A 14,706-nucleotide genomic window follows, 5' to 3' on the forward strand; every position below is an offset into this window, starting at 1 on the left:
GCTTCTACTGACGATGGCAGTGTCTCTATTTTTGTCACTGTTTTCTGAATTGCAAAAACAACCCACGTCCATTGTGAGAAATGAGCCGAAATCCAGAAAAGAATAAAGAAAATGTTCGATGTTTGTAATCCTACCCCTCCCCACCCCTTGTCAACTACTGTTCACAGTTTGGTGCAGTCCCTTCTGTACTTCGTTCAGTTTTTACAAAATTGGGATCACGCTGCAAATGACAGGTTGTAGTATGAGCACTTAATGCATTATTATGAGTATGTTCCCAAGCCAGTAGTAGTTTTTTATTTTTTATTTTTTATTTTTTTATTTTTTATTTTTTTTCAACGTTTATTTATTTTTGGGACAGAGAGAGACAGAGCATGAACGGGGGAGGGGCAGAGAGAGGGAGACACAGAATCGGAAACAGGCTCCAGGCTCTGAGCCATCAGCCCAGAGCCTGACGCGGGGCTCGAACTCACGGACCGCGAGATCGTGACCTGGCTGAAGTCGGACGCTTAACCGACTGCGCCACCCAGGCGCCCCAAGCCAGTAGTAGTTTTTGTGTAAAAATATCTTGAATGATGTTCTGAATGTATTCTGTATTACGGATGGACCACGAACTAACTTATCTTTTATTGATAGATACCTTGTACTTCTCTTTTTCTGTGCTGTTATTTCAAAATTAGTATATAGAGGGGCGCCTGAGTGGTTCAGTCGGTTAGGCTTCCGACTTGACTTCGGCTCAGGTTCGTGCACACGCTCGCTTTCTCTCTCTTTCTCAAAAATAAACGCTTGAAAAATGTTAAAAACAATCAGTATCTAGAAATAATCATGTGGGTCTCGGGATAATTGCTGGAGGTTGATCAAAGGTTATGGAATTATTTAGAGATTCGATTTGTATTTCCAGTTGCCCTCCTAACGTGTACAGCACTTTCTACAGCAGCCGCTAGCTTTGCATGAGAGTTCCATTTCAAGCCTTACACTGACTTAGCCTCAAGAAAATTGGTCTGCCCATTTGATGAAGACTTTGCATTTCTTTGATTATTAGCCAGGCGTAACGTGCTTCCCAAGTTTAATGGTAATTTAAATTTCCTGTGAATTGCTTATTCATGCTTTGGTCCATTCCTCCCTCCTCCGCCTCCCTCCCCCCCCCCCCCCCAGTGGAGGATTTATCTTGTTCTGTCGATATGTAAGAGTTCTTTGATGTTAAGAATCCTGAGGCTAATGGTGTTACTTAATATAACCACAATGGAAGCTCTTTGGACTTGCTTCCACGTGACCGACTTGTTGGGTTGACCATCATGCTCTTGCTTCCTGTAACACCTGCCTCCCCAGTGCCCGGGACCCACGGGCTAGGGCAGCCAACCCCGCCACTCCGCTGCCGCTTCCTGCTCTTGGCCACACCGAGAGCCCCTTGTGTTTCTTTCCACATCTCTTTATTTCAGATACACTTGTTGTTTTAATTACTTGTTCAATATGAAACCAGTGAAATGCAGTTGTAAGAAGAGAACTGTACCTGTGAACTTCAGATGGACGCCTCAGACATAGTAAGGACGGGTGGTTTTAAACGTTGCTACCCGACGGGCTGAGAGCGAGCCAGTCATAAGCCAATAGATGGCATATGGCTCCCATTTCTCCCCCAGCCTGCAGCAAGCTGAAGCTGGGAATGTGCTTCGCACGTGCCTACCCTCGAAAGGACAGGCCTTGTCCCCGCAGAGTCAAGGCCAGCAAACCAACATGCATTCAGGTGGGGGTGGGAGATCCCACATCTTTGAAAAAGATAATTTTCTGCTTTTAACTAGCTTTCTTTGGTTAATTGATCAGTCCCCCATCACGATTGTGCTAGGTGTGCCTTTAGAGCCCGTGTGAACACTCAAGAGAATGGGGGCCCAGCCCATCACTAAGGCTTCTAGGAAATGGCAGTGTTACAAGACCCTCTTCCTTGAAATGATCTTTGCCCTCATGATTCATAAAATGAGATGACCAAACAGTAATGACAGAGTGTGGGATTTACTCTTTTAGCAAATACAATTCCTAAAGGTTTACTTCAGTCAGGAGTACAAAAAGCTAGCTAGCATCGAAAGACCCTCGTTTTTCATGTTGTAGTGGTTCATTACAACGAGATATAAAAAAAAAATTTTTTATGTTTATTTATTTTTGAGAGCGAGAGCAAGAGAGAGCTTGAGTGGGGGAGGAGCAGAGAGAAAGGGAGACACAGAATCTGAAGCAGGCTCTGAGCTGTCAGCACAGAGCCTGATGCGGGGCTCAAACCCACGAACCATGAGGTCACGATCTGAGCCAAAGTCAGACGTTTAACCAACTGAGCTCCCCACCCGCCCCCCCAGGCGTTCCTCTGTTTTTTTTTTTTCTTTTTTTTTTTAAGTATTCTTTTTTTTTTTTTAAGTTTTATTTATTTATTTTGAGCATGAGAGAGATGCAGGGTAGAGGGGCAGAGAGAGAGAGTCCCAAGCAGGCTCTGCACTGTCAGCACAGAGCTCGATGTGGGGCCCGAACCCACGAACCAGGAGATCATGACCTGAGCCAAGAGCAAGTCAGATGCTTAAGCAGCCGAGCCCCCCAGGCACCCTGGAGTATTTCCGTTTTTAACTGAGTTCATTTTGAATGAATGAGCTTAAAAAGCTGAAGCTATTTAGGAACAGTAATTGCCACCTTGGAAGGAAAATGCTTGATGCTTTTCACAGGGTTTGGGGAAGGAAGGGTCCGTTTTTATTCTACGGCCTTTCTTATTAATACAAAATGCGTGTTGATGTTGCGAAATAAATTAGAAAAGTATAATGATGGAAGCAGACTATTTTTGCTCCTGAGAACAAAACTAATTTTTTCCCCACCTCTTCCTGTTCCTTTCTTCTTTTCTCTTCCAGAAGCCCTTCAGAGGCCAGTAGCGTCTGACTTTGAGCCCCAAGGTCTGAGCGAAGCAGCTCGTTGGAACTCCAAGGAAAACCTTCTTGCTGGTCCCAGTGAAAATGACCCCAACCTTTTTGTTGCACTGTATGATTTTGTGGCCAGTGGGGATAACACCCTAAGCATCACTAAAGGTAAAAGGGCCACGGACCAAATGGGGGGTTGCAAGAGACAGAAATCAGGGGAAACTGGGGCTTGACTGAATACCCCTTCACTGACTGAAAGAGCAGCTTTAAAGTTGGAATGCAGGGAGGTCCCCAAAAAAAGCCCAGCATCTTTATAAGAGAGCCACTTTTCCTAAAGGAGAAGAGTTCCTATATGATACGTCCTTAGAAAACACACATCCCCTATTTCATAGTGAAAGGGACACATGGGCCAGACACAGAAAACACCTTTTATTTTTATTTTTATTTTTATTTTTTTAAGAAAAAGTATCTTTTCCCGAAGAAACTTCCTTATGTTTGGAACAGAACACTTGGGTAACGCAGCATATATTATTTACGAAAACCGAGGCTGTGTATTTCTCTGCATGTTCTGTCTTCTACAGACCCACAAATGCGTATATTTATGCGGATTTGTTCCAGCGAAGCAGGTAGTTAGGAATTTGGAGATTTTTTAGTAATCCTATAAGAATACATGGGAATGAACAAAGCCAGCGTTGGAAGCTGACGTCTGGTTTGATTCTCTTCCAAGGTGAAAAGCTCCGGGTTTTAGGCTACAACCACAATGGGGAATGGTGTGAGGCCCAAACCAAAAATGGCCAAGGGTGGGTCCCAAGCAACTACATCACGCCGGTCAACAGTCTGGAGAAACATTCCTGGTACCACGGGCCCGTGTCCCGCAACGCCGCCGAGTACCTGCTGAGCAGCGGGATCAACGGCAGCTTCTTGGTGCGGGAGAGCGAGAGCAGCCCCGGCCAGAGGTCCATCTCGCTGAGATACGAAGGGAGAGTGTACCACTACAGGATCAACACTGCTTCTGATGGCAAGGTAGGGGACCCCAGACGGGGGAGCTGACCGGCTGGGGGTGGGGCGCGGGGATGGGCAGCTAGTCTTTGGCCAGGAGGACCCAGAGCTCCTGCCACTGGGGTTGAGAAGTTACCGCGGCAAAGCTCAACCGGGAAGATGCTCGAAGACGACATCTTCAGGTGACCGCAGGCGGTGTTCCAGTAGCCTGTGAAAGACCTTCTGTCGAGGACTGATCACGTGATGTGATAAGTCCATGGGCCTGGGGTGGCCCTGTGCCTGTCCTGCTGGGGTTTTGTTGTTAGCTGTTTCATAAGACGGGGAATTACCTGTTGGTTCTTGGACGCACTTCTTGTAAGATACTACGTCTCTTCCTTTTTAAAAAATCTATTGTGATAGCAATTCATCTCCAGTGGGTGAAGTTGCAGTAATAGATAGATACTTTTAGGGTAAAAGGCCCCTTAAGAGCACTTCCCCCAAATAAGTACATGACATTCTTCCTACAGATAAGATCACGTGTGTATGTGTCTACATGCGGATACATACATACACACACACAGTTTTTAAACAAAAATGAGATCACGTCATCATATCAAGAGATTTCCAAACCCAGATTGTAGCTTTTGGGTTTTTTGTTTGTTTTTTAATGTTTGTTTTTGAGGGAGAGACTATGCAAGCAGGAGAGGGGCAGAGAGAGAGGGAGACACAGGAGCCCAAGCAGGCTCCAGGCTCTGAGCTCTCAGCACAGAGCCCCATGTGGGGCTCAAGCTTGTGAACTGTGAGATCATGACCTGAGCCGAAGTCAGACACTTAACCGACTGAGCCACCCAAGGGCCCCTGTGTTGTTTTTGTTTTTGTTTTTCTAAGTTTATCTATTTTGAGAGAGACAGAGACAGTAGGGGAGGGGCAGAGAGGGAGAAAGAGAATCACCAGCAGGCTCTGTGCTGCCAGTGCAGAGCCTGACACGGGGCTCGAACCCACGAACCGTGAGATTGTGTGACCTGTGCCGAAACCAAGAGTCGGACACCTAACTGACTGGGCCACCTGGGCACCCCCTCACTTGTAGTTTTGTAGAAGAGTTGATACATGTGGTTTTGTGATCTTTATATGAACACTGCTTAAGAGTCCACGAAGGGATGGGGGGGGATTAACATTTTCTGGGGTCCTGCTGTTGGCCGCTGCATTTTTCAGTCTCATTTAGACTTCACCTCAGTCCTCAGGGCAGAGGTTGCTGTGGACTACGGCATTTTTGCATTAAGGAGATGGGAACTGAAGAGGGAGAACATTTCTTGCCCAGAATCACATCCTACGTGATCGATGGAACCAGGCTCGGGCCCTGCTATAGACCCTGCTATAGACACTCTGCCAGTGTCGAGGGCGGAGATAGCAGATTATCGGGCTGGGTCTAGATGCTGGATGTGTTTTTTAAATGGCATGTAATGTGTGCACATGTTTTAAAAAAAAAAAAAGAACAAAATGAATTAGAGTGGGAAGTAATTCCGTCTCCTAATTCCATTCCCCTGCCCAGAGGCCCCTCCCACCCCCCTGTGACCAGTTTCTTTCAGAGTTCCCCAGTACAGGTTTACGTTTATATTTTTTTAAAAAGCACAAATGATGCAAACTCCACACTGGTCTGCATCTTGCTTTTCCCACCTAGTAATATTTTTTGAAGATTGCTTTCCTGCAGCGCGTTTAGAGCCACCTCATTCTTACTAATGACTGCCTCGTGCGGATGGACCATCATTCACTGAAGCAGCCCCCTGGGGGTTGAGTTTTAGGTGGTTTCCAATCTTTGGCTGTTATAAATAACACGAGGTGGCTTTCACACCTTAAAAAAAAAAAATAGGGGCACCTGGGTGGCGCAGTCGGTTAAGCGTCCGACTTCAGCCAGGTCACGATCTCGCGGTCTGTGAGTTCGAGCCCCGCGTCGGGCTCTGGGCTGATGGCTCAGAGCCTGGAGCCTGTTTCCGATTCTGTGTCTCCCTCTCTCTCTGCCCCTCCCCCGTTCATGCTCGGTCTCTCTCTGTCCCAAAAATAAATAAACGTTGAAAAAAAAAATTAAAAAAAAAAAAAAAATAATAATGTTGGCACACTGTATGAAAACATTTACAGTAGCACCCAGTCCTCACTGGTAACAGAAGATTCTTGAAACCCTACTTACCCTCGCTAGAGGTGATGCACTCTTGGTATTTTGTATTCCATTCAGTTCGGTTTCATTTTCTTTAAAAGTTCTGGCCAGAATCCCCTCAATTTATTTCATAGACCCCCTAGTGGGTCACATCCCGCGGTTTGAACATATCGCACATACTTTGTTTTGGGTATAAGCGTATGCGAAGTAAGTTGCTGGAACTGATTGAAGGTTCTGTGCATTCAGTACTTGTGTAGATGTTGGGGCGCCTGGGTGGCTCAGTCGGTTGAGTGTCTGACTTCCGCTCGGGTCATGATCTCGCGGTTGATGAGTTCGAGCCCCGCGTCGGGCTCTGTGCTTGGAGCCCGGAGCCCGCCTCAGATTCTATGTCTCCCTCTCTCTCTGCCTCTACCCCACTCACAATCTGTCCCTGTCTCAAAAATAAATGAACATTAAAAAAAAAAAATTTGTGTGGATGTTGTCAGATTACCTCCCGTAGAAATTGGACAGATGTGTTTCCTCCCCTTGCTTCTGGTGAGACCTGCAGCCTCTATGAGAAATGTAGGAGGGCTTGTGTCCCTCCGCCTCATCAACACTGTGTTTAGCAGGCTCGTGGAAACCTCTGTCCCGGATGGGCCACGACGGTCTCTCGTTAACGTGTAACGTATGCGCATCGTGTTTTGAGGGATCCCTGTACCATTTACTAAATTTATCTTTTCCTACATGTTTGAAATATACCAGATTAGCTTATGCATTTTGGGTCTGTCGATCTGCTCTCTGTTCTCTTCCCATACCAGAATTATAATATGTTTCAGCGTGGGGTAGGGCTGGGCCCCTCCTCCTAACCCTCTTAGCATTTTTATGGCTCTCCTCACCCAGAACGAATGCATGTGTATTTCTCTTTTTCACGTTCTTCTCTGTTGTCTTTCGCGCACATCCCAAAGTCTTCTGGCCGAAGTCCTTATTGCTGCTACCTGGTGCTTTCTGTGACGGCAGAGGTTTGTACAGGAGCACAGGGGCTTGCTGATGCGTGACCACAGACCGGCCCTATCAGCTTGTGTCTTGGGGCCTCGCCCTACCCCGGATGTGGAGCTGGGTCCTTCCATTCTGCAAGGGTGCATTCCAGGGTGGCGGGCCCTGTGAAACCGTGCCTTCAGACCACAAGGGTTCCTCTGTAGTGAATTAGAAGAGCAGAGCACCCCGCCCGTGAGGGAGGTGATCTCCCGGAGCTGACAGCTTGCTTCCCATCGGTGCTGTTGATCCAGCGGTAATCAGTTGAGGTCTGGGCTGCGCGGGGCCCCGGTTTCTGCTCCCTGGAGTTGTTTAATCAGGCATCCTAGGAACAGATTCGGGCAGGCATGATCTAGTTTGACGACTCATTAGCCGCCGGTTGGTCCAAAATACTGTTCAGAGGGAGAGAGTAAGGTCTGCATGTGGGATACATGATTCAGAGCATTTGAGAGGCGTCCGATGAGGATGCCAACCCGTCGGTCGAAAAGCCGGCCAGGGGTGTGCCAGGGGCTCCTTTCATTCCGGGTTGGAGCACAGGGAACTCATTTGACCGGGCGGTGTCCGTCACTGGGCGCCTCACCCAAGCGTGCTGGGCCTCCTGCCGTCTTCCCTCCCTGGCAGAGACCCCTTCCCTCAGCTGTCCCAGCACCTGGAGACGGCTCAGCCCCCGGGGTTATCGGGCCGGCCATCTGCGGAGGCGCCTCTCTGTGAGGCCTGCACTTGAGGGGCTGTGTGGGGTGGGATCATGTTCCTGGAATGAGGGGAACGGCGTCAGAGGTAGTGGGGGCGGTCTCACAGCCACGCATGAGACCGTGTGGCTCGGCCCTGAGAAAAAAAAGAACTCACATAGCAGAGCCTTGATGCAATCCTTTTTGGATTTCTGAGGGGAAAATTTAAGGTCGGTAGGAGGGACGGGCTGGGGTTGCATAAGTTTAATTCTTATTTTCAAACAGCTAATCTTCACACAACGACTGAATATGGCAGACTCTTCTCCAAGGCCCCAAAAGATTTCTTTGGTGCCTCCGCCCTCTTGGCTCTGGACTGCTGCTGTTGTCATGTTCCTAAGCCTCGACAGCAGTTGTGGCCGGCCGGCCGGCCCCGGGGCTCGGGGAGCTTCGAGCTGGACTCCTGCACGGGCCTCACCAAGCTGAGCCATCGCCGCTCCTAGGACTCTTGACAGTCTGGAGACCTCCACGTACCCTGGGGTCAGAGTGTCGTGCTCTGTGCTTTCTCCAAGCTCCCCGCCAGCTCAGTGGGGTCAAAGGCGCATTCCTCTCCACCAGCCCCCTGCCTGGATCATTTTTAGTTCTGGCTATTTGTGTCTGCATTTTATTTACTTCTGTGGGATGCCACTGTCAGGTTCCACAATTCCTTGTAGCCCTTGAAGCCCTTGTCCTTTTCTTCAAAGAAGTTCCCAGGTGACGTTTATTGTCACGGTCTGCCGAAGTGACAGGTTCAGGTTGACAGGAATGGAATTTGGGCTTAAGCTTTAGCAGAGGTGGCAGGACGGGCCAACCGCGCAACCTCTTGAGTTTTTAAGATTTACCCACCCTGACGGTGGCTTGGCAGGTGCAGGCATTCCGGGGAAAAGCCTGCTAACACGTGGCTGACTTTCCCCTTGTCCGGGAGCCTCGGAGCATTATTAAGTCCTGCTTAATTAGTAAGTCCTGCCTTCCTGCTGGACTCTGGAAGCTCTCAGGCCAGGCTGCCTGTAACCTGTAACCAGTACCTCCCGGGTGGGACTCCGGGGTCTGAGGCCCCTAAAGGGGGCACAGGACTAAGCGCTGATAAGCCTGGCCGTGTGGCTCTCAGGAGGAAAAGCTGTTTCTGGCGAGCTGCTTTGACAGGTCCTGTCTTTGGGGTTCCTGTGTGATCAGGAAGAGGCCCAGTCCCGGCTGAGCAGCCAGAGTGTTTATGTGATCAGGTGCGCAGGATAATGACATGCCATTCATGATGCTAATTTCACTTTCTTCTCTGAACGTCTTGATGCTAATTTCACTTTCTTTGATCGGGCCACGAATTCCTGATGCAGACCACCCAGCTCACTAGCAGAATGCGCGGTACTCAGAACTAACCAGAAGGAAGCCTCCAGACTTGACTGTTAGAAGATGGTCGTGCACTGCGCTGGAAAGGGAGAGTAGTTTTAATATTTAATAAGTGTCGGTATGTAAATTTTATGCTGACAGATGAACTCTAAGTCACAGGGTCTGTACATTTAATTACAGAAAAGGATAAAGTGGGTGTGAGCAGCGAAACCTCCCGTAACTCTGAAATCTCTAGCAGGAAGAGCCTGTGAGGGAATCAAAGGGGACCAAGCACGAATTCTGCATAAACGAGGGCTTGGGGAGCCATTAGCATTCTGGGTGGTTGAGGGAACTCGATCCTCCATCCTCCGGTTGGAGAGCACTCCTTGCAAGCTGCCGGGGAGAAGGGGAGAAGTAGGGAATGAGCCTTGCTCCCAGGTGACCTGCGCCCCCCCCCCCCCCCGCCACCGCCCTGGGGAGCCCAGCAGGTAGACAGGCTCTTACTGTGCCAGTGCTGTGGGGGGGGGGGGGGGGGCTTGGATTCCAGGGAGCACTTCTTCCCTCTTGTCTACACTCCACGGTAGCGAAAACAGCTGCCCCGAAACAGGACGGCTTGGAACACTTGGCACCTGCAGTGAGGTAGTTGGACAACTGACAGAGGTTTCCAGAGAGGGGTGGGATTAGGGGCTGTCCCCACATCCCACCCGGCCCTGCCCACTGACAAGTGTGCCAAGGACGTCACCGTGTGGACGTTCGGCTCGGGGCAAGCTCCCAGGCTGGCGGTGCCTGTGCTCCCTGCCTCCTCCCAACACCTTCGTGCGCCCTGAGCACAACTCCTCACGTGTCCCTAGAGCCGTCCACTCAGAGGTTCTCGGTGGGGCCTCCTGGTGGGCCTTCTCCTCACCCTGAAAGGTCCTGCCATTGAGGGGCACCGTCTTGCAGAGGGACGAGTCCCCCAGAGCTAGAGGCTCTTTCTCGACAGTTCTTGGGTTGCTCAAGAATTTTGTTTCGCTAGGATTGCAACTAAAAGATTGTAAATTACAAACCCCTAAGTCAGAGTTGGCCACTGGCTCGCCTGAGTTTTAACTGTCATCTCCCCAAGCGAGAAAGAATCCTATTTACCCTCTCGAGGGTTGCAAATGGCATCGACTCATGCATTCGTTAATATTTTCTTCTTTGAAAATACTTTAATTCTCTCCTATGACAAACTTACGGAAAGTGGTGGGGAGCCTCCCATAACCGACAGCCAAGGCCTTGGGCTGCTCTGTGCTTCAGGCTTTTTCTTCCTTTTTCGGTTTCCACCCCACCCCCCTCTTCTGTTTTTAGGTAATCAAGAGACTGCAGCTAGAGGTGACTCCTGTTCCCTTTTCTTCTTCCTGCCCCAGGCATCACCGCTCTTTCAAACCTGTGTTCCTTCTCTGTCTCTGTAGTCAGGGCAAGTCTTATGAACACCTAGTCATGATTTTTAGTGTCCTTTCCCCCTTCCCACACTCGCTGGCTGCCCTTCATGGGCTGGTAGGTTCACTGATCCCTTGTCTGCCTGGAGTCCAGATGTCCTGTGTGGATTACAACGTGGAATCGTTTAATGCGGAAGCACTCCCTCACCGCCTCCCTGAAACGAGCAAAAAAAAAAAAAAAAAAAAAGAAGAAGAAAGATGGCTGTCACCATCCGCTACTTGCTGTCTGTCAGCTGCTCTTTTCCTTTCCTTTCCTGTGTGTTCAGACGAGAACCACACGTGGACGGGTTGTGTGCACTCGTGTCTATAATCCTCTCTCCTCCCTTCCCCACGGCGGAGGAGGCTGTGTGGCCCTTGTGCATCCCCGATCCATTCCTGGCATGAGCTGACCAGGGGCACCCATGGTGGCATCCAGCTGGGGTTTGCAAGCCTTGGCCTCTGGTGCTCCTTAGCCCAGATCAAGGGACTAAGAATGAGAAAGAGATTTTTGTTTTGTTTAGTGATTTCCATCTCGGGTCACCGTTTAGATCTGGATAATTATATAACTATAAGTAATAATTCTAGGTTTCAGGTAATAAGCGTAATTTTAAACAATTACTTTCTTTGGATACCTGGGTTGCTCAGTCGGTTAAGCATCCAACTTCGGCCTAGGTCATGATCTCACAGTTCATGGGTTCGAGCCCCACATCTGGCTCCGTGCTGACAGCTCAGAGCCTGGACCCTGCTTCAGATTCTGTGTCTGCCTCTCTCTGTCTCTCTCTCTGCCCTTCTCCCGCTCAGGTTTTGTCTGTCAAAAATAAATAAACGTTAAAAAAAAAAAAACTAAAAACAAAAAAAAACCTTTCTTTTTTAGTCTGCAAATACTAAGTTCTGCTCTTCGTTAATGTAATCAACAGGCATTTATTTAGTGCCTGTTATGTGCTCATTTCTTGTTCTCCACACTGGGGATCCAGGATAAAAACAGACCACTTAGGGCTTTGCTCTCAAGAAGCTGACATTCTAGAAGGTGTTGACGGACAGGAAGTAATCCAGCAGATAAACAGGGACCGATCAGCCAGCGGTAAGTACAATGCAGAGAAGGAAGGAAGGTGATTTGATGACTAGTGCTGGGTGATGACTAGGTCCAGTGGCACAGTGACAATGACATTTACCCTGGGCTCAGAATGGTAAGGGAGACCCAGGCGTATGATGATTAAGTGGCCGAAGGATCTCAGGCAGAGGGAGCAGCAGGTGCAAAGGCCCTGAGGCATTTTATCGTATCTTTCTGCTTCAGCAAGTAAATTACAGCAAGTGTCGAGGAGCACAGTCTAAGTGATTTTCTGCACCCTCACTTGGGCTCAGCAGAGTTGTCTGGGTGTGTGTGTGCCCGTGGGCTGAAGGCTGTGCTGTCTCTGTTTCCCTCAGCTCTACGTCTCCTCAGAGAGCCGCTTCAACACTCTGGCGGAGTTGGTTCACCATCACTCGACTGTGGCGGACGGGCTCATCACCACTCTCCATTACCCAGCCCCCAAGCGCAACAAGCCCACCGTCTACGGCGTGTCCCCCAACTACGACAAGTGGGAGATGGAACGCACAGACATCACCATGAAGCACAAGCTGGGAGGCGGCCAGTACGGAGAGGTGTACGAGGGCGTGTGGAAGAAATACAGCCTGACGGTGGCCGTGAAGACCTTGAAGGTAGGTCTGGGGCTGCCGCTGCAGCTCGCGGCTGAACACGGTTCGTTGCTGCCCAGGGCTTCCTGGGGCAGCCCAGGAAGGGCCTCTGCAGGCCTCGGCCGACCTCTTCCGACGGGTTCAGTTCCCCCTCCCAGACTCCGTGCCTCCACGTAGGGTGAGTGCTGAGGCACGCTGTGGTTTTTGGTGTAAAAAGATTAGTCATTCGGAGAAGTTTTTTCATTCCGTGGCAAGAATCTTTTAAAGCCGTGGGTTTCCGTTCTGTCCGTGTGGCCTTTGAATCACTTCCTATTGAGAAGCAGGAGAAGGAGGGGAAAAGCTGTGAGTTTTGAAAGAAGGGGATTTAACCAAAATGCGTTGGACTCTCCAGTGGATGTTTGTTGGCAGATCTGAAAGGCGAGCGCGTTGGGCGTTCCTGGCAGGTTCCATCCAGTTCTGTGTAGTGTGAGTCCCGACTGCTGGAAACGGGAGCGGACGAAGGCATGAAGGGAACGTCAGGGCTTCTTACTCGGGTTCCGTGCCATCGTTCTCTCGTCTGCACTAACGCATGGTGTTCACAGTTTCTGGGCGGGGTTTGAAGTTCTTTGAAACCTTGAGGCCAAGCAGCGGGTTTCATCTGGGGCCCTCGGCCTTCAGGATGTGATCTGAGCTTTTTACCTGTGGCCAGAGCGTCCCCTAGCGTTGACCTGTGCCATTTGCACTTGCTGTAAGCGAACCGATTACCCTGACACCCACGCGGAGGCTGAGGGGAGGCCCTCCTGGAGCCGTTGGACAAGAAGAAGAAGGAAAACATCCACCCGGCTGGAGGAAGGGACCCAGGCGCGCACACGCTTCTCAGGAGCCCGTCGGGCACGTGCTTGGAGACCCGGGCAGCCAGATCGCTTGCCTTTCAGGGACTCTGTTACTTACCTGCCACCTGTACTCAGAGGTGCAGCAAAGTGGAAATTACAGATTCTGGCTCGTGTAAAGTGATGCTTCAGAGAAAGACTCGCAGTCTGCAGTTCTAGAAAACAAGGGTGGCTCCTGGCGCTCCTATTGAACGTACCCCGTTAGATCAGCCCTTGGAGCAGGACTGACGCTTGTGTGTTGGGGGGGGCGGGTAGCGTGGTTTGGGGTCACTTGAGGACTCCTGGATACTTTCCAGACATGATTTTTTCAAAACTCAATAAGCACTTAGCGAGACCCTCGCTTCTGCTTGCCAGACCCTGGGCTTAGCCCTAGGGTTGTGAGAGTAGAGTTCTGCACCTCAGGCCAGCCTAGGTAGGTGGAACAGCGCAGTTAGGAGGAGAGACGGGCAATGACAGAACCTGCAGCGTGGGGTGACCGGGGCCCGAGGCAGGAGCAAGGCGCCCTCACACCGCACAGGAACGAGGGGGGGGGGATCTGGTGAGCTCCCCGTGGTGGGGAGAAAGTGCAGGGTGGGTTGGTGCCGGAGTAGAGGAGCGGAGGCCTGGACAGAGGCGGAGGGCATAGAGCCCACGGTAAGTCACGGAGGCTACGGAGCCGGGGACATTCTCCTGGCGGCAGTGGGGCGCAGTGAAGGGTCTGATCCGCAGGAATAAGGTGATTGGATATGCGCTGCCCCGGCCGCTGCCCCGTCCCCCCACCCCCAGACCAGGCAAGTCCAGGGAGAGGCGTGTGCTTGTGCTCAGTGTCCCGATCTGGCACAGGGCTGAACACCAGGCTGGCCTCCGGGCCTTGACCAGCTTGAGAAACTGTTAAAGGCCCGGGCATCACCCACGCGCTCGCCAGTATTTGCACACGTGAAACAAAGAGGAACAAAAGCACAAAATTCCTGGTTTCCACCCAGCAAGCCTTGTTTGAAAACGTTAGAAAGAGGGAGAGTTTGCACTCCTCGAAGCGTGGGGAGGACACAGTCCAGCAGCTGACGCTGTGACATTGGTTCCTGAGCCGCCGCCAGGGAGTCAGGGCAGGGCGCCTCCCGGAGGGACTTGTCTGGCAGTGGTGGCTTTCTTGTACCCGCAAATCAGACTTATCGGGAAGTTGGGTGCCTTTTAAAATTTTTTTTTTTTTCAACGTTTATTTATTTTGGGGACAGAGAGAGACACAGCATGAACGGGGGAGGGTCAGAGAGAGAGGGAGACACAGAATCGGAAACAGGCTCCAGGCTCTGAGCCATCAGCCCAGAGCCCGACGCGGGGCTCGAACTCACGGACCGCGAGATCGTGACCTGGCTGAAGTCGGACGCTTAACCGACTGCGCCACCCAGGCGCCCCTTGGGTGCCTTTTAGAGTCTATGTCTCTAATGATACACTACTAAACTTTTTTTTTTTTTTATACTTTTAACGGTTTTCCCCAAGAGCCTTATTAACTTACAGTCCTACAGCTGGTAAAAAAGTACAGAATCTAGTTGTGTGGATTTCTCGGAGTCGTCACCCCAGGTGATAGCTAATTAGGGAAAAGGGAAGGCGTCAGATTCTAGAGATGTATGTCAACCCGAAATACAGTACTGGGCAAGTGCTAAGTAAATTATCCCTTCTTCCTCCTCCTCCGCATAAGGCACATCTCTGCAA

At 50.4% G+C, this 14,706-nt stretch overlaps 1 protein-coding gene and 1 long non-coding RNA gene across 3 annotated transcripts in view; one reads left to right on the plus strand and one right to left on the minus strand.

Moving 5' to 3' along the window:
• The window catches only part of ABL1 (ABL proto-oncogene 1, non-receptor tyrosine kinase), a 143,218-nt gene that overhangs the window by 109,951 nt on the left and 18,561 nt on the right, over window positions 1-14,706 (plus strand). For both annotated transcript variants that reach the window (XM_045468789.1, XM_045468790.1), the window contains exons 2-4: window positions 2,874-3,047; window positions 3,607-3,902; window positions 11,903-12,175. In XM_045468789.1, the coding sequence (XP_045324745.1) occupies window positions 2,874-3,047; window positions 3,607-3,902; window positions 11,903-12,175 (743 nt within the window). The remainder of the gene's footprint in view (window positions 1-2,873; window positions 3,048-3,606; window positions 3,903-11,902; window positions 12,176-14,706) is intronic.
• Window positions 9,566-14,623, minus strand: LOC123593210. The gene is made up of 3 exons (XR_006710187.1): window positions 14,510-14,623; window positions 13,082-13,175; window positions 9,566-9,670 (listed from the first exon to the last, which is right to left on the minus strand). It is a non-coding gene; the product is annotated as an uncharacterized LOC123593210 (long non-coding RNA).

Source organism: Leopardus geoffroyi, chromosome D4 (genome assembly GCF_018350155.1).
Source record: "Leopardus geoffroyi isolate Oge1 chromosome D4, O.geoffroyi_Oge1_pat1.0, whole genome shotgun sequence".
Lineage (NCBI taxonomy): Eukaryota > Metazoa > Chordata > Mammalia > Carnivora > Felidae > Leopardus > Leopardus geoffroyi.